This window comes from Lytechinus pictus, chromosome 12, assembly GCF_037042905.1.
Source record: "Lytechinus pictus isolate F3 Inbred chromosome 12, Lp3.0, whole genome shotgun sequence".
NCBI classification, from domain to species: Eukaryota; Metazoa; Echinodermata; class Echinoidea; order Temnopleuroida; family Toxopneustidae; genus Lytechinus; species Lytechinus pictus.
Window position 1 is genome coordinate 12,650,721 of NC_087256.1, and position 18,254 is coordinate 12,668,974.

Below are 18,254 nucleotides of genomic sequence, written 5' to 3' on the forward strand. Positions count from 1 at the left end.
TTTTTATGATCTAAGTATATATTTTTAAGTCAGACCACTGTTTATTTAAGTTTGAATATTATGTTTCTTCTTCTTTTTTTTTTTGCAGTTGTGAATTCTCTTCTAAAGGGAGAAAACGTTGGGATTACAAGACGTACTAACAGGGCTCCAGCTGTTACTACCCAAGCTACCACTGTAAGTATTACACATCTCTCTATCACTGTGTCTTCAGGTTTTTTCTTTTTTTTCCAATTAATTCAATGCACTTTGAAAAAAATGTCCACATTATTACAAAAAACAATACAACAAAGAAGCACGAAAATTAGATTGGCATATTATCCCACTCTGAAATTAAATTGTAAATTGATTGAAATAGCAGTGTAGGGTAATTAGACCTACATGTACATTAATTTGTTGTAAGCGAAAAGCCCAAAACAAACCAAAATAATAAAGAAATCTTCCAAACGAGGACGAGGTCAGGGTTGTTTGTGAAATAGATGAAAGAAGACGGGGGAAGATCAAATTCAGAGAGATGCGGTTGCGTCACATCGACGCGATCGCCTGTAGCTCGTATTCCCTGATTTTAATAATTGCTGGAATGAACAATGAGAGACGGCAATCAATATGACAAGTGTGATGCTTTTTATTCCACTGTCTTGCTTTCCCGCTGAGTATTATCAAACTCTCTTATTATATGGGTCTGATGATCAACGTTTCTAAGAAAGGGCCTCAAGAATCGTCAACTTGCGCTCTTCAAATGCCATCAAGAAGATCAGTGATAAAGCTTCCTCTCCTAATGTATCTCGGCCTATATATAGCGTGATGATAATAAACCCGACTCTGACTGACATCAAGAGTGATCAGTACACACACTATCAGACATGGGTTGACTAAAAAGGGAACGATTTTTATCACTCGCAAATTGAAACGTTTTGCAATTATACATCCTGTGTGTGTGTTTGTGTGGAATGGTAATCCTACTGCCGGTGCTGCATAAAATTTGCATTTCAAGCCTGCGCTTCATTTATTACCTCAATGGTGATGTATAAAGAGTTGTAAACCCTTTTAACATGTACATGTATGTAGATTGGGTTATTAACCAGCAGTTGGAACACATTGAATTGGTTGGTATTTGAATAGGGTTGAAATTAAATGTGTGCTGAGGTAACTTTATTTATTTATAGAAAGATAAGAGGTAATCTCAAAAGAAATTCCATGAACAAAGAAGTAGATAGGCCCTATGTGATGTATATTATAAAATCATGGAATTCAATATAGAATATTATTTAATTTCGATCAAGAATCGTCAATGAGGATTTCTCATGTGATATTTTTCAAGTCTGACTAACAGGATTTCCCAGAGTTGATTTTATCTCCATGCATATTAACATGATGCCTAATAGTAGACCAACTTGAAGTTGAATAACATGAAACAAGGTGATTTCAGACCCACCTGATCAACAAAATAAATCTGTTACAAGCTGTCTAAGCCTAAATATATGCATATTTCTTCTCGCCTCACATGTTATAGTTCTCCTTTTTTCTGATGCAGAATTGAAAAATTTGTATGAAAGATTACCCAAGTTACCTCTTCCCTACTTTTTGGCTCAGGGATATTACAAGTACTTTACTTGCCCACTGGCAAACACCTGATGTTTTCTGTGATGGGATTGGTATGAAAGTATCTTACCCATCACATGAACTCAAGGCATGCAAGAACTATCCTTGGAATCACCTTTGTCCTTTAAATACCCTTCAATGCCTGTCTGCATGAAGGTCTTCAGTTATCATTGTGTTTACAGATCAGATAATCTTCAATGCAACAGACTTTCCAACAACCATTAGAGCCTTGTTCATATGTGATACAGTTATCTGCTTCAAACAACTATAGCAGCCTACATGTACCATGTACCAAATAAATGGATGAAGATGGTTTTATTGCACTTCATATTACAGTTGATATAAAATCTTTTGTATATTGTTCTCTTGGGTCTTTACAAAGAGTGTTTCATTTGTTTGCTACATCAACTCTATATGCAAACAATTATGAATTCACATAACAATCTTAAAACAGTTATGCAGGCCTTGATTGAATAATAAAACAAAGTTGTGTGATCACTTTGTGAAAGCAATGCACTACCCAATATTTGAACAGGGCTGCAACCTCTGTTTTATTATAAGGTCATATTTCATGAACCATCTATTCAGTTATTTTCAGTGACGGATTGCCATTGGCCAATCAGATTGAAGGATTTCAGTAGCTTTTAACAGATACCTGAAAAATTGACCTAATGCTTCATGAAATACTATCCAAATGTACTAGTCGTACAGGAAATATTTACATGCTGCTATTTTCACTCCAGATCCCTTGAAATTGTCTCTTTATTGCTATCTCAAAATATCACATCCGCTTTGAAGTTTTCCTCTTGACCTCAAATAACTAATAATGAAACTGAAAGCTTGTGTTCTCGACTGTCGTAGTCCTTGCGTCCTTCCTTGACTTGGTTCAATCTCAAGAGCTTACAGACTGAGTAAGATTAGAATGATGATTGCCTCCTAGGACTAGAGGAAAGTTATTAGTATTATATTCAATTTAGTCACATTACAGAGAATGAAACTGCTGGGTCTGTAGGCTGATCTTGAAGTAATAGTATGTTGTTGAATTTCAAGTGTTAGTTTCCTGGTTGGGAACTATTGATAATCTTCTATTATGATTTGGTATCCGGGATTGAATTTATTTTTATTTTCTTCAATAGAAATTCAAATGGTATAACAAAGATTTTATATACTTAAAAGTCACATCTTAAAGGGTTATCTTTGATTATGTTTTATAGAAGTTTAAAATTGATATGGCTGGAACTATAGGAATTTTTTTCTTTATTTCTTCAGGAACTTAATCCCATTTTTTATTTCACAATCTTTCTTCTGGATCTCGAGCCTAAAATTTAGTTTCTAACATGGCATTTACTTGATTTATGAGCATTCTTGTAAATGTAACCATGCAGGATCTTGAGCAAACTCTTGGTTCTGGTCGACCATGTAGTGTTGTCAAAGAGACTCCTGCCCCTGATTTTTATATGTCAAATAGAGGTTAACCAGTGCCTGTAATACCCTTTTTGTCATGCACGTGATGACTCCCTATCTTGACTCTCAATCACCTTCCCTCTATCCAGACAACCCACACCCGGACAGTGCAGAGAAGCCACAGTCCAAGTCATGCCCCTTCTGGACCCCAGACTACAGTTATCAGTAACAACAGCAGTAGCAGTAGCGGAGGTAACGGTGGAAGCAGTAACAGTAAGAAGAAAAGGAAAGAAAATAAAGATGTCACCCAAGTCTCCACCCCGCCCGTTGTCCCTCAAGAACAACCAGAGAAAGCTGACAAGACTTTAGGTAAGTGATAGTTTTTAAAGTCATTGAAACAACTAGGATCCAATGTGCATTTTTTTAATGTAGGGTCAAATAAACCTGCATGAATAATTGTAAAGAAAAGATCTTAGAACTACATATTTGAAGAAAAAAAACATCTAAAGTTGCGCTGTTGTCTGTTGTCTTTTTCATGAGAATAAATAGAAATGTTTTTTTAAAATATGCAAAGTTGACAGATTCAAATCTTCAGATTCAAAATCTTTTAATTTTACTCATGGGAAGAAAAATAATCTAAAAAGTGTGTGGATTTAGTAATTGCAGCACTGAACAAAAATTTGAGTCCCTAGGACATGGACCAAAATTGGAGGAATTAATGAAAGGACGATTAGTTCACTTAGTTTGTCATGAGATTTTGGGTTTCATTTAGTGTCGTAAGTCTCAGATTTTTTTTCTTCTAGTGAGTTTTAGGGTTAGGTTGAGGTTAATTCTTGTTATTTTGAGTGAAGTATTTTTATTTTTTGAGGTTGTGATCAGGATATCAGCGAGTCTAGGATGTTGACCGTGGCACAGTTATCACTACAACAGGTGTTGAATCTCACTATATTTTTCCTGTCTTCATTAAAAATTGCTGCTCACAGGAAGAAATGTCTTGATTGTTCTTGGATTAGCCCAAGGTGTTTCAGTCATTTCTAATTCTTTACATTATCAAGAATGTTAGTAGAGGAAATGAAAAACAAGTGTTTTCCTGATAGTTGGTCAATTGAAAGTTCATGGTGTTTGATACCATTGAATGAGCTGATCATAGTTACGCTCTCATGCAGCTATTATTTTACACCTGCTTTACCATATACGCTCGTGCTCCATTATTTTATGAAAAGATGCTTGTGGGATATTTGTATGAAAGATGCAGCCTTGACTTTTGATAAGGTTCACATTGATCATTATATCAAATATATGTAATCAATCATAGGAATAATTTCCAGGGTTAATTGTTAAAAAGCTTTTTGTTTTGGGGGCATAAGTATGCATCTCCATATTAATCAATTACATGAGGCATAGATATCTTAGACTTACTTGCCTTGTCTTCAGTCAATTTGAATCTGTTGCTCCATTGACAAAAATGTAGTGTTGAAAATGATCAGTTGAATTTTAATCTGTATTTAGCACTTTTGTAAAGCAAAGATGGGTTGGCCTTGACTTGTCTTTATGAGTTGAAAATTGCAAATGAGAGGATATTTCCTGTCCAGTCTTAATTTATCTTGAGTAATGCGCAATTAAAAATAGGATCATATGGATTAACTCTATCGGATTAACCTGTCTTCTAAATAGCAACATAAAATTGGAAACACAATGCAATTTAGGGTCAAAGGAGTGTGTTATTTTCTCCATACACAAATCCTGATTGATAAGCTTGATTTGTTTGCAGAGGTTTTTTTGGGTGAAACATGAAGAAAGAGCCAACTCATGCATCAGTCAGTCACCACAAAGACATTACTTGAAATCACCCCCCCCCCCTCCTTATCTCTCATATTCTATGACTCATGGTGCCAGGAAGACATTGTAATGTTCAGAGATCAATCCACAGCAAGGCCTCCTCCACATTCCAATAAACTCTGACAATATAACTAACTGGCTGACCTTGCCAAGTGATTATAGGTCATGGGTGATGGTTAAAGATAAAGAAATGTGCATGGAATAGAAATGGGGCTGTTTTATGATCATGAAACCCAAGTTTAATGGGCATTACAGATGTGATGATTTATAACCATGGCAATCAGACATGCCATGAATGTGAAAATTCTCAAGTGCTATATATATACATCCTTGTCTTGGATGTGTGAAGATATTTCCCACACATCATTTTGTGGGTCTGTCCTTTCGGGGCTGTGGTGTGTATCACCATTAACTGTTGTGTGTTGTGGTATTTTTATTGATTAATCGTTTGAAAAATCAATGTACCATGGGATTAAGAAATATTGTAAGCATCCTTGTCTGCAAACAGCATGTACCGAATCTGTTATGCTAGTTTACGGTTAGGCTTTCCTAATTGCTTGTTTTTCAATATTTTATTAGATCTTGAATTGAAAACATGCTCTTGTTATGGTCTTATACTTTAATTCCTGTTACATGATGTTGCTTTGTAATGAAATTGTAATTTGATTATTTTGTATATTCAGAAAGGACACAGGCCTACTATTTGACCTTGTGGTTTTACTACATTGGCTAATCAATTGTGATAAAGGTGTTTGCGCTGTCAGTCCTGGGGGATGTTTTTCAAGCAGGTGCAACTTGAAATTACACAAATTCATAACATGTCATTGCGTTAAGTGAATGAATTAGATCATGTTCATCTAACACGTATTCACTATTCAGCAGTGAGATTATTACACGTGTTTGATATCATGTGCACATTAGCAGTTACCGAAGAGTTAGACTGTTTTAAAGGCCAAGCCTTTCTCAGAAATAACTAAGTTTTTTTGTAGAGAAAAATTACATGGTATAATGCTGATAATTTCTTCAAAATGGGGAAAATGTGAGAAAATAGCGAAAATATGAGAAAGTGGCTTCTCTAATCTCTATGTTTTCCTGTGTTCACAAAACAGTAGATGCACATCATTGCTTATATTGAAATGAGGGAGTTTATGATACCACACACTCCTTATTTATTTTGTATTTTATTATTCTTCGATTAGGCCTATACTTCATATGAAATATTTTAATTTGTTGATAATGATTTGATTATTAAGCTCTTCCATCAGCCACAATAAAGTAAAATGAGTTTACATGTTCCATGACGAATCTAAAGTTTCACATCATCAGCGGAAAAAAATGAAATAATTGATATTTCAAGTAGTAAAATACAAAATGTGTAGGCCTAATAAATATGTGACATAAATTGGCTCCTTGATTTTCATACAGCCCATGAATGATGTGCATGTCACTGTTTTGTGAAAAAAATGCAAATTCATAGGCCCATATTTTTAAAAGAGGTTTCAATTGTACCATGGTACGAAACCATGGACTATGTGGGTTTCTTGTATTTTTGTGCTTCAATTACATGTAGGCACCCTTTACAAAAAGGGCATATTTGTAATTGGACTTAAAGTGTATGAAGTGACGCAATGAAATGAGCGTGATGTACACAAATTTTGCATAGTCCATGGTTTTGTACCATGGTATAGTTGAAACCTCTTTATAGAATGATCCATATTGTTCAAATCTTGAAAGAATTTTCTGTTCAGTACTTTTCTCTTTTCATGCAAATCATGTTTTTGCTCAGATGTACTTGACCTTTAAGGTTGTATTTGCATTGTGTGAGGGGAATATCATGGGCCAGAATTTTCCAGTTATTTGTCCATTTTAAATCATTATGCGCACATGATTCTTTTTAATTTGACATTGACTTATAGAAAGTGATTGATAAATTCCCAATTCAATATGAAACAAGTACAGTTTATGACTCCCTACAGTCCTTTACTTGCTCTAGACTTACATCAGGTGCATAACTAATAACCTTGAGGCTTTGGGGTTTGGGGCATCATAGTTTTTTTTAGAGCAGGGCAATAAGTGTCAGATTGAAACAATTGGAGCATTAATCTTGTTGTCCAAAGACAACTGTCCCCATGTTTACACCTCAACTAAACCTGACCTCTTACAGCATTGATGGTCCTGAAAGCCATCAGGAAAGCAGTTGTTATTCATTCCCTGGTGCACTCCAAAAAAACCAAACCTAATGGAGTTAGTCACCCCACACTCCCATGTAGTCTTATCAACCAGACGTTGGTAACACCTTGGCTGGCCAATGAGGCATGCCTCACTGGATAATGGGAGGAATGAATACATGGTGGGAAATGCAGGCCTTCATGTTGGCATCACTTGACATAAAAAAAGTATTTGTGGATAGTAAGAGGAGGATAAGAAAACAACTGAACCCTACATGTAATGTGATAGAGAGGGGGGGGGGTGGGACCTTAACCCATGTTTTGGAACGTTGCAGGGGAGAAACAGTTGGAAAAGTGCCAAATCAAGATGGGAAGTACTTATTTATATAGTCAGAGCATAGTTTGTGCTCGAAAGGATGTTTAGAAGGATACATGAAAAAGAAATACTTGTGAAACCAAAACAGGCTTGTCAATGTACTTTAATGATTGTGCACTTGTTGATATTGTATGAAGCTTGTTATATTTTGTTAAATAATATTATTGATTTAGTCTTCAATTTCTCTGTGTACTTAATCCTTTTATTCTTACATTGTGGGATGATAAGTAAGGTGTTTATACTTATTTGTAATTATATTTATTATCTTCCTTGGGGGAGGGGCAGAGAAATTTTTAAATATTTTTATGAACTTCTTTTGTTCAAAGTTTAACATTAAATCACTGCTATTATCGATATAAAGTCTTGATACCAGGGTAAGGGTTATCCTATTCCGATATAAAGACTGTTATTTTTTCAAATGAAACTCAAATGCCATTGGTATGCTACACTAGATATTATTTGTTATTTTCTTATGCATGTAGATATTACCTTTAATAATTTTTATTGGCTTACAGAGGAAAATATTCATGAGACATGGAAGAAAAACCAAAAGGTCAACAGGACTTTGACAGAAGCCCGTTCAGATGTGTTCAAAATTATTTATTTCATACTCATTCCTTGTATCCAAGATTAGGAAAAGTTTCATTGATTTACACATCGCAAAATGCTCTTGCTCCAGTTAACTTCCTATTATATGTGAATACATTCTCAGACATTTATTTAAAAGTTGTAGTTTGAGTGTGTGAGTTATGCTGCTTTCACATTGTCTTCAGACAGATGTTTACAGTTTATGTAATTTGAGTGTGTGAGTGACGGCCAGAACATGTGAACATGCTTTCAGACGGTTCTTGACAATTAGTTAGTAATTAGAGTGTATGAGTGAAGGGTATTGGGGTCAAACACGCAGGGTGTCAAGGTACTATGATTAGCCATGTCTCTTGATGAGAGATCCTTTTAAGTGGATAATTTTACTGATTACAAGTTTCCTGTGCTGATGACTAAAAAGATGAAACTTGCACCTCGGCAAAGATCCTTCTTTTTACTTTATAGACTTATGAAAATCTTATACTTACTCTTTTTTGGTTATTTTAGAAGAAAAAAACTATTGGTTTGAAGTTTATTGGTTACGATTAAGTACAGGTATATGTTTTTAAGGGGAGAAGTAGAGATACAATGTATATATGAAACGATAGGTTAGCGATTGATCTTAGGCTTGGCAGTTTCCTATTCCTTGTATCAAAATTAGATTTTTGCTCAGGCAATGACTGAGCATTTCAGTTGTTCATTGTATGATTACTTCTATTATTTAACAGTCATTAGTAATTACCAGTCGAATGTCGGGCTTCATTTGCGGTAACTCCATGAACCCCAGTGGGTTATGTGTTTGAGTGTTGGGTGGTTTTGCTATTACTTGTGCTGGTTGGTTTTGGCGGCACAAACCACATTGTGGCTTGATGATTCGTAGGCCTGGCGTCATCCTGTTTCCTCTTTCAATGAGATATGTCATCGGTCTGGAATAGTGTTAGATTCCCCTTCATTCAGCTTGCTACGCTGATGCCTGTTCAACAGGTTGTAGTTGGTACGTCTGCCTAAACGATATGCCTCCTGAATATTTCTTTAACCTTTGCTTTTTCCTGCAGAAAAACCTGGCAAGGAGAAAACCTTAGGAACCTGTGCCAGTGCACACAAGAGCAAGAAGGAGAGGAAGAGAAAATCGGATGAACCAGTTGAAGAGGAGAAGAAGCCGCCATCTTGTACACCTGAGAAGCGACCAAGGTCAAATTCTGGGAATTCTGAAACATCGCAAGAACGCGTTGAGTTGAGCAAAGGTGAAACTCTTGAATCCGTTATTCCTGGTAGTGAAACAAATAAAAGTGAACCTGTATCAAAACCTGATAAAGTGTGGCAATCGAACACTACTCCTGTGCAAGTGGAATCTAAACTGAGAGAGGATATTAATGTGGTCTGTAATTCCAGTAAAACCAAGAATAAGGCAGTGAATAAACAGGAACAAGCCATTAGCAGTGATACCAAGGATTCACGTTCCTCTACTCCGGACTCGGTCAAGAAACATAAGTCAAAATCAAAGAAGGAGCACAGACTCAAACAAATAGAACCCATAGAGGATACTCCACCAGTAATACCTGCTGTTGATCAAAGCAGAGTGACTGCATCTACTAATGTGACAACCAGTGTCTCCAAACAGATGGTCGAGTCCAAAACTGAAGCAACTGGGCCTGGTGGTTTGAGGCCACCTATTCCTGAAAAGGAAGCAAACAGGAAGAACTTAAGAGAGTTTCCGTCAAATGTTCTGAGAGAACAATCACTCACATCGGCCATTGCTGGAATCATTGCTCGGGAACTGAATAGAGACTCTTCAGATGTTTCCTCAGGTGTTGGTAAGAAACCAGAACCTAATTCAGTCACATCAGGTATTTCCACATCGGAAATACAACCATCAAGTGTATGTCAGCAAATAACAAACAATAGTAGTATTACAAAATCTAGCATTAGTGATAGATCAGTGAAAAGTGGACCAATAACCACAGCGTTATATACAAGTAGTAGCCAGCAGAGTGTGTTACCAAATAGGACGATAGCTTCATCAAACTCTGTACCTGTGATATCACATGGCAATGGCGGATTGACAGGACTACCAGGCATGGATAGAAACTCCTCTGGAATTACAAGTGAAAATACCAAGTTATCAAACTCTACAAATCTTTCATCCAAACCTTTTGCTCCACACCCAGTGCTTGGTGAAAGAATTGCAAGACCTGAAGCAAGAGATCCAAGAAGAGAAACAAGTAGTTCAACAAGTGAAAAGAGTGAAGGTGGGAAGTCTTCTTCCACAGATAGGAGCAGAGACTCTGATCAGTCCAGGACAGACAAAAAGACAAATCTGGTCACTGACCTAAAGACTCCAGTACAGGTTTATCGGGATCCGAATTTGTCAGACTCGGAAGTGATTCATGTGGATTCAATTCAGCATCATCCAGCTCACTTGATGAAGATAGGGGATCAGGCACAGCATACCCCTTCCCCGGGACAACACCCTATCACTCCATCCCCACACGCACTCAGGAATCCCAGTGCCACAGCAGCCCCTCCCAATCCCAGCGCCATTGTTGCCTCGCCGAGTGCCTTCGTGGCTGCACCCTCAGTCGGTCACATTCCAGCCCACCATCCCATCCAACACCACGGTCACGCCATGTTTCCTGCGCACCTCCAACTCTATCAGCAGCATCCGTTGGCCTCGCAGCTGGTCGTACCGGGACACTTCCCGCAACACCATCTCGCAGGTCTGGATCGGCATTCGCTGCAACAGCTTCATACCCAGGGCCTCGTTGGGCTAGTCCAGCCTGATCCTATGACCAGAATTCGATTGGGAGGTATACATGGGATTGTGTCTCCACAACATGCTGCTACTGCTCTTCAGGGGAGCATGCACACTGGCTTGACACAAGCTCAGTTGCAGGCCATACACCAACAGCATCCTGGCTTACCACTGCCACCAAGTTGGGTTATACAGCAGGAAGAGCTGGAAAGGGCTCATCTACAACAGGTTGGTTCATTCAATCAATTATCATTAAATGAATCTTGTTAAAATCAGTTGTTTAGCTGATGCATCTGAAATGAGTTGCTAATTGGATTAAAGTTTATTTGAACATTCATGTAGAGAGTACTAAACATTCTTTCAAATGACAGAAGGTATATGAATTTGTATATATGCAAGTAGTGATTTTACGGTGTGCTGGGGGGAGGTCGGGTGGATGGATGGTTCGTCTGTTAGTCTGTTGCAAATTTTCCATATCAAACTACATATTAGTTTTTGCTGAATGTCTGTTAATATTTCTGTTTAAAGAGAGCTCAAAGTAAATTTATTCCATGTAATTTTGTCTGTATTTCTTCTTAATGATCTACAATGTTTCATTTGGTTTTACAGCAGAAAACCCAGGCTGCTGCCGCAGCTGCAGCTGAAAAGGGTTCCTCTGCCTTACCCCACCACCCATCAGCCCCAACCAGCCAGGTACGGATCGACCCTACCCCTTCAGCTGCTTCCAGCGTGGACAAGAAACCCCATCCTGCCCATCTCCCTGCAGGCTCTCACCCTCAGCATCACACACACCCCCAGCTGATGTCTGTCAGCCAGGCTGCCCAGGGTGGTGCCCAGGGTCTTGTAGGACATGAAGCAGCAGCCGCAGTAGCTGCTCACCATGCTAGACATCAGTATCAGGAACTGGATGCACAGGTTAGTAAGAAGACGGCAAACCTGATGCATTGTCATTTTATTATTAGCACTAGATATTGGTACAGGTCAAGTTTATAATTAGAAGTCCCCCTAGGGTGTTTCATAAAAGCTGTTCATAAACTTATGCCGGACTATAGGAACAAGTGGAATATGGTGTCCTCAACTTAAACGGTAAACTTTCTATTTTTACAAGATTTTTTTAAACATTAATGTTATTTAATCAATCTGTAGCTTAAATGAGTCTTGACATCACTGTTAACATCAGCATTTAAAAATTTCAGCTAATGCATTTAAGAATGATTTTGAACCATGCTTTGCTTTTTTCCCCCCAGTAGTTTGTAAAATTGTGTGTACTTCTACAAATGCTCTAGGAATAGTTTTATAAAACAGCCCCTGGGTTTGTGTACAGTCTTCAGGATCTTTCTTGGTCCATCTTACTTTCCCAGTTTGTGTGTGATTGTAATGCACCCAAAATTTTTATTACAGAGTATATATAAGTGTAGTTAACTTCTATATTTTTTACCATTATTGCTAAACAAAACAGTTTTGATGTTTTTGTAGATCTTACAGAGTTAAGCCTCGCCCTTTTGTTTTATCCTTTTAGATTCTAGATATAATAGAATGTATACATTGTAAGGGTTGCAAGTATATTTGATTTGAAGATTTCTTTATACATAGTAGCATTTTCAGATAACAAATTTTCACTGATGGCCTTGAATCAAGTGATCATGTGAGAGGGATTCTCATTGCATGATTGGCAATTGGTTTTGTGCATAATGCTCAATAGAGAATAATCATTTTGACACCTTCTATATCCAGGCGGCTGTCCAGCAACACTTCCAGGAGTCCCTGCGGAAGCTGCAGGTGCCCTTCTCTTTCTCTGCACCTACAACAGGTGGCAGTATCACAGAAGGTACAGCTCTTCCTAAGAACAAAGGACAACTTCCCAAAGAGGCCATGGACAGACAGGTGAGTTTTCTCAGGTCATGCCAGAGCTGTGGTCAGCAAGGCTCAGTGAAAAATTATTCACTTTTGAATAGCTTGAAGAACTTTCAGTGGTCAATTTATTCTGTTTCATACATTGATTTCCTCATTTGATAGTCTTCCTGAAATTCTAACTAGATTCTCCTTTAAAGTTTAATTTCTGAAGTTCTTCTTTTTTTACATTGATCTTTTTTGTATGGATTATATGATCTCTATCATGGTCTATTGGAATTTAAACTGCAAGAAAACACATGTGTGTGTGCATGACTTACAAAGGGAATTGGCCATTCGGGGGTCCCTGCCAAGTACCTCAAAAACGATTGTGCTTCAAAATCAACTACATTACTTAATTGGCCTGTTTATAGTGATATTTGAATGCATGTGTTAGATAGACGACCCCATTTATGTTTGAAAGCCCTCTTAATCAAGCTTTGAAAGATGAAGTGGAAGTTTTTTTTTTGCAATGTTATTTACAGCACAAAGAGAGGCAAGAGCATGAAGAAAGATTAAGGAGGGAAAGGGAAGAGAAAGAACTTGAATGGCAAAGAATACAGAGAGATAAGGAGCGCAAGCACCAAGACTCTGATCCCAGACTAAGAGTAAGTAGGACAGAAATTTGAATAGTTGAATGAAAAACATCAAGGATTTGCAATTATGCCCTTTTAATATCTATGTAACTGCTTGAAAATATGCTGAAATAAGTGGAAATGGGAATGTATGCTGATAAGAATATTGGGATACAAGTATTTTGTTAAAGGTATAATCACATGGCTCTAATTTAAATTTACTGAGGACTAAGCGATCATATCAGATGACACAATGTGTTTTGATGTGGAATGATGGTATGGATGATCACTCGGTGTTTGCTGTGAACAAGGATTAGTTCTTGAATGTTGGTGATCAGTTTTGACGCTCTTTAAAATATCTGGAAAGGGGATATCGAATTTCCCATGATTCTGAGTGACACTTGGATAAGTGAGACATTCTTTTGCAAGTTGGTTGCTCACATTGAAGTGCTGCCACAGTTCAGGAAGCTGTAATGGTTTGATTTTAGTTTTGATCACTCAATGAAAAGTGAAACAGTGAAAATGTCAAGGCAACGAAGCCAGGCACTTATGTTACTCAATGTTCTAATTATGTCTTCCTGTAGTCATTAACACTAACTTCTGGAGGCCGCTTCATTTAAGATGGAAGGTGTAAAGGCGTTTCCCCCTGTCAAACTTGACCTTATCCATTTAGAACCCTATCAAATATTGAAATTCAATGTTGAAACCTGAAGGTTGAATCATAAGATATTTGAATAAGCTATAAACTGTTCACCCATCCCCTCCAGTAATAGTAAATTATGTCCCTGACATCATTGTTGTGTTAGTCACGCTTATTAATACTGTTTATGTGATTAAGAAATTAAGAAAAATATATATGATATAAGGCTGTTCTTGTTAGTACTGCCATTACTTTGAAAATGATTTGGAGTTTATGATACTTGAATAAGATATGACAGAAAAAAATTACCTAAACAGAAATACTGTGCTTTTAAGGTTTAGTTGGTCTCTAACATTGACACAGTTATATTTCAATCGGTTTGATGTTAGGTTTTTTTCCCTCAATTCATGTGATGAAGCATGAAGCAAAGGAATCAATGAATCCCCCTTAAGGAAACCGAGAGGGCATTTCCTGACAAGGTTACTCTTAGCAGGATGATATTTATATGAATCTTGTTTTATGCGTTTCCTTTACAGTTTCCTGGTATGGAGAGTGAGAGCGTGTACAAACATCCTGTCTCAGAGGGCAAACATCCCTACGATGATCCACTTTACAGGCAATCATTAGCGCATGCTGGACTTGTGCGATATCAGGAAGAACTGGCAAAGTACCCAATGGATCTCAAACACGAGCCCAAAATTAAACTTGAAAGAACAGAATTGAATGCAAGGACTCACGATGGGCCAGGTTTCAAGGCATATCAGTCTTCAGTCAGATCGGATGCACACACAACATACTACAATACCTTGTCTATGAAATCGGAAGAACCCAGAGCAGGTGTGCCAGTGAGGACTGAACAGAATAGGCAGATGGCAACGGCATCTGCTTACAAGCCTAAACCTGATAATTTAGTGGGATATCAGCCATTCCTGCACACCATCACTAGTCATGGCGGGGAGAAAGGGGAAACGTTTAGCAAGCATAGCGACGAGTACAAAATGGCTGCTAATGCTGCTGCTATGCAGGGAGCGAGGCGAGCAATCCCAACCCCACCACCTCTTATTAAGAGAGAACCAGACAGGTCTGAAATAGCATTGCATTCTAGTGTGATTCAAGCATCCAGGTGTGAGCGAAGACCAGAGACTATGCACCATGCTGGAGCAGTGTTTACCGCCTCCAGTTCCAGTCATGATATCCATTTCACACAGGCAAGCAAGCATCTTGCGTTGTCAGATGTAAGAACAAACAATGAGGTATCACATTCGGTACCGGTCATCAAGCATACAATAGGCACTCCGCCTCCCTTGCATAGCTCGGCAGGCCAGACCACTGCGAGTCAGTTGGTAAGACAGTCTCATATACCCCCTCAGTCCCCTCTCAAAGTGGCAACTCCACAGCAGCTTTCAGCGGCTGTTCTTCAACTTGGCTCTCATTCTGTCAGCAGTACTACCACAACAACCATGGGGGTGTATCCCCATCATGTCTACTCCACTGCCCAAACAACTACAGCAACGAGCTCTAACTCACTCCTCATGTCAGCTCTTCGTCCTCAAGACATGACGAGAGTGAGTGAAGCCATGGAGGTTGATCAAGGTACTATGAAGCGAAAGCCCAGTCAGGCAGCGGCTGCCATGTTCCACAAAAAGAGACCAAAAACAAAGGAGGATATGCACAGTGATAGTGGGAACTTGGACAAAAAGGAGTCTACTGGTATGTCCTACATCGAGCAATACCATAATTTTGTGATGGAACCCAATGCTCATAATAGTACGTCTGTTGGAAATGCTACGGTTTGTAAAGCGACTGAAAACATTGAGCTGAAAATTGAAAAAGTTGATCAGTACAAGCGATTGAGCCTAGACTCCTCAGCGCCAGCGTCTCTATTGTCGGGTGAGACACATAGAACGCCAAATGGGACGTGTTCGGATGGTGAAAGCAACCGGTGTATTTCACCGCGTAGTACTGCCAGTGATTCTTCAGAGGGGCGTAGCTTGAAGTCGGCATCACCGCACCGTGCAGGAGGACATATGTATCTCAAGAAGGCCTGGCTGGCCAGACACTCTGAGAGCAAGACACCGTTTGGTATGCCTTCTGCAGGTGCATCATCCACAAACAACCTTGATCCTAAACAAGAGCCTGGTCTTTCATCCAAGCTCTCAAATTCTCTTCCTAATGGACATCTCATGGGTGGTACCTTTGCACAGGTGGCGCAGAGCATGGACGCTGACAAATCAGTCACCATTGATGACATTCCAAAAAGCATTCCGAACCACATCTATGACTTTGATCAGGACAAATCCTCCACCTGCTCGGAAGCATCCACGGTATCCAGCCACAAGTCGCGATCGCGAAAAAGTGGGAAGGACAGGACTAAGAAAAAGGATCGTAAGCGTCATGGTTCCCCCGCTGAATCCAAGAAACATGGGAAAGATAAAGGAGATAAGAGCGAGGAAAAGATTGGTGACTGTGAAAAACCAAAGTCGGAATATGTGCTGGGACTGGAAGCCTGTAGGATTATGTCAAACAACATGGAAAGCAAAAGTACTCAACAGGTCAGTGTAATTAAATTCTTATCACTCCATGTAAATGAAAACATATCTTTTTGGAGCAAGAGCATTATTTTTTGTATGTTGTACTTAAAATATATTGGTAATCGTTAAATATATTGGTAATTGTTACATAAAACCATTGTAGGTCTAAAATTCATCGATACTCCATGGAAATAATTCCATGAAATGAACAAAAAATAGTCATTGGATGTTCAAGCATTTATGGTGGTCCATTGAATTGGGTTTCAAGTTGATATCCTTCTGGCTTTTTACAAACCATATGTAGCATATTATGTGTTGTGTTTGCATCACAAATTATATCGTGATCTGTATCATAGAAATTAGCATTACATATCTCCTGGTTCTGCATCTAATGCTTATCAGCCTTGTACATGTATGTCATGTATCATGTTTTATTTGTGTTTAGTCAAGGTAAATGAACGATGAAGCTTGCTTTGAAGCAATTCTTAAAATGGCATTGCATTCATGAATGCATAATGAGTAGTTATACTCTTCCCCCTTTAAAAAAAAAAGGAGATAATTTTTCTGATTAAATATTACTACATGTGTAAACATTCTTTTCATGTGTGTCGATAATTTGATATAAAATGAACAGCATCCCAAATTTTAATTCTCCATGTAACATTTGAAATGTGGTTGCAGTCTTAACAATGATAGAAATCAACCACCTCAGTTATGTACATGTATACAGTGGGATTGTGTTGGCATACTGAATTCATTGAATAAGAACATGATTCATCTGGAATGCATGTACATTCCCCTTACATCCCCTGCCAGGAAACCAGAATCAGATCCGCTCAAGAGTTAACCGTCAGCAGCCAATTTAAACCCAACCCTAAAAATCTACTCCTGTCTTGCCAAGATGTTCGCTCGCAAGCAAAGGGGGTGAAGTAGTCGTTCTTATTGGTGTCCCAGATATAGGGAGTCACTATGAGGGTCAATTAATAGTGAACTCAAAGTACCTAATGGGGTGAACAGGAAAGGGGTTTAGATTAGTCACGCAGTCGCATAGGCACAGAGTCAGGGAGCTCAAGAACAGTTCTTACATTGACATTACGTGTTAAATAATTTCTTGTGCATATATATCATGAAACGTGTAAGTAAAGACCACCCATGGTAGACCAGAAATTGTCTTGATAAGTACATGGTCTTTAAAGAAATGTTCCTGCAATACCATACACATGTTTTAATGTGGAAAACTAAAGTTATGGTCTTAATAGACAGGTGATCCTTCTATACAGGTTGTTGATTCATCAGCTTTGACTGTATTATGATTGCATGATAGATAACTTCATGATTAGCAAAGATCTCTATTAGCTGTATTGAGTAATCTTCAGTTATTTTGATTCAGGATGTGAAAGGATTTCAGTACCTTTTCTGAAGTATAGGGAAATCGCACTGTTCATGATTTTAATGGTAGAAATATTTTATGAATATAATATGTTCTTTTTTTAATTGAAGAAAAAAATATGGGGAGAAATACACATAATACAATCAGCTTTATCATTTTAAAAAGTATTATTTATTGGGAGGTGATGTTTCTAAATTCAACTGACTCTCTCGACTTAAAAAGTACATTGGGTTTATTTTTAACAACACTACAGCTTTGTAGAAGCTGAGGTTCATGTATTATAGATCAAGGTGAGGTTGGTTATAACAAATTAGTGTCACCTGCTGACATGACACTAGCATAGTGTTAAATTGATGATGAATCATATATGACAAACAGCTCAAGTGTTAGTATGACATGAAGGACAACCCTAGGCAGAAATCCCACCAATTATGTTTTTAAGAGATAGGATTAAAGGAGTCATTTGTTTATGAAATAATTTTTTGACACAGTCACAAGGTGTTGA

General features: G+C 38.0%; 1 protein-coding gene across 6 annotated transcripts in view; it reads left to right on the forward strand.

Annotated features, from left to right (window-relative positions):
• LOC129272407 (probable JmjC domain-containing histone demethylation protein 2C) overlaps positions 1 to 18,254 on the forward strand; it is a 37,829-nt gene that overhangs the window by 5,968 nt on the left and 13,607 nt on the right. For 4 of the 6 annotated variants that reach the window (XM_064107371.1, XM_064107374.1, XM_064107370.1 and 1 more), the window contains exons 2-8: positions 89 to 174; positions 3,153 to 3,372; positions 9,027 to 10,951; positions 11,333 to 11,638; positions 12,458 to 12,607; positions 13,099 to 13,221; positions 14,365 to 16,380. In XM_064107371.1, coding sequence (XP_063963441.1) covers positions 89 to 174; positions 3,153 to 3,372; positions 9,027 to 10,951; positions 11,333 to 11,638; positions 12,458 to 12,607; positions 13,099 to 13,221; positions 14,365 to 16,380 — 4,826 coding nt within the window. The remainder of the gene's footprint in view (positions 1 to 88; positions 175 to 3,152; positions 3,373 to 9,026; positions 10,952 to 11,332; positions 11,639 to 12,457; positions 12,608 to 13,098; positions 13,222 to 14,364; positions 16,381 to 18,254) is intronic. The other 2 variants (XM_064107373.1, XM_064107372.1) reach the window with 1 other exon arrangement.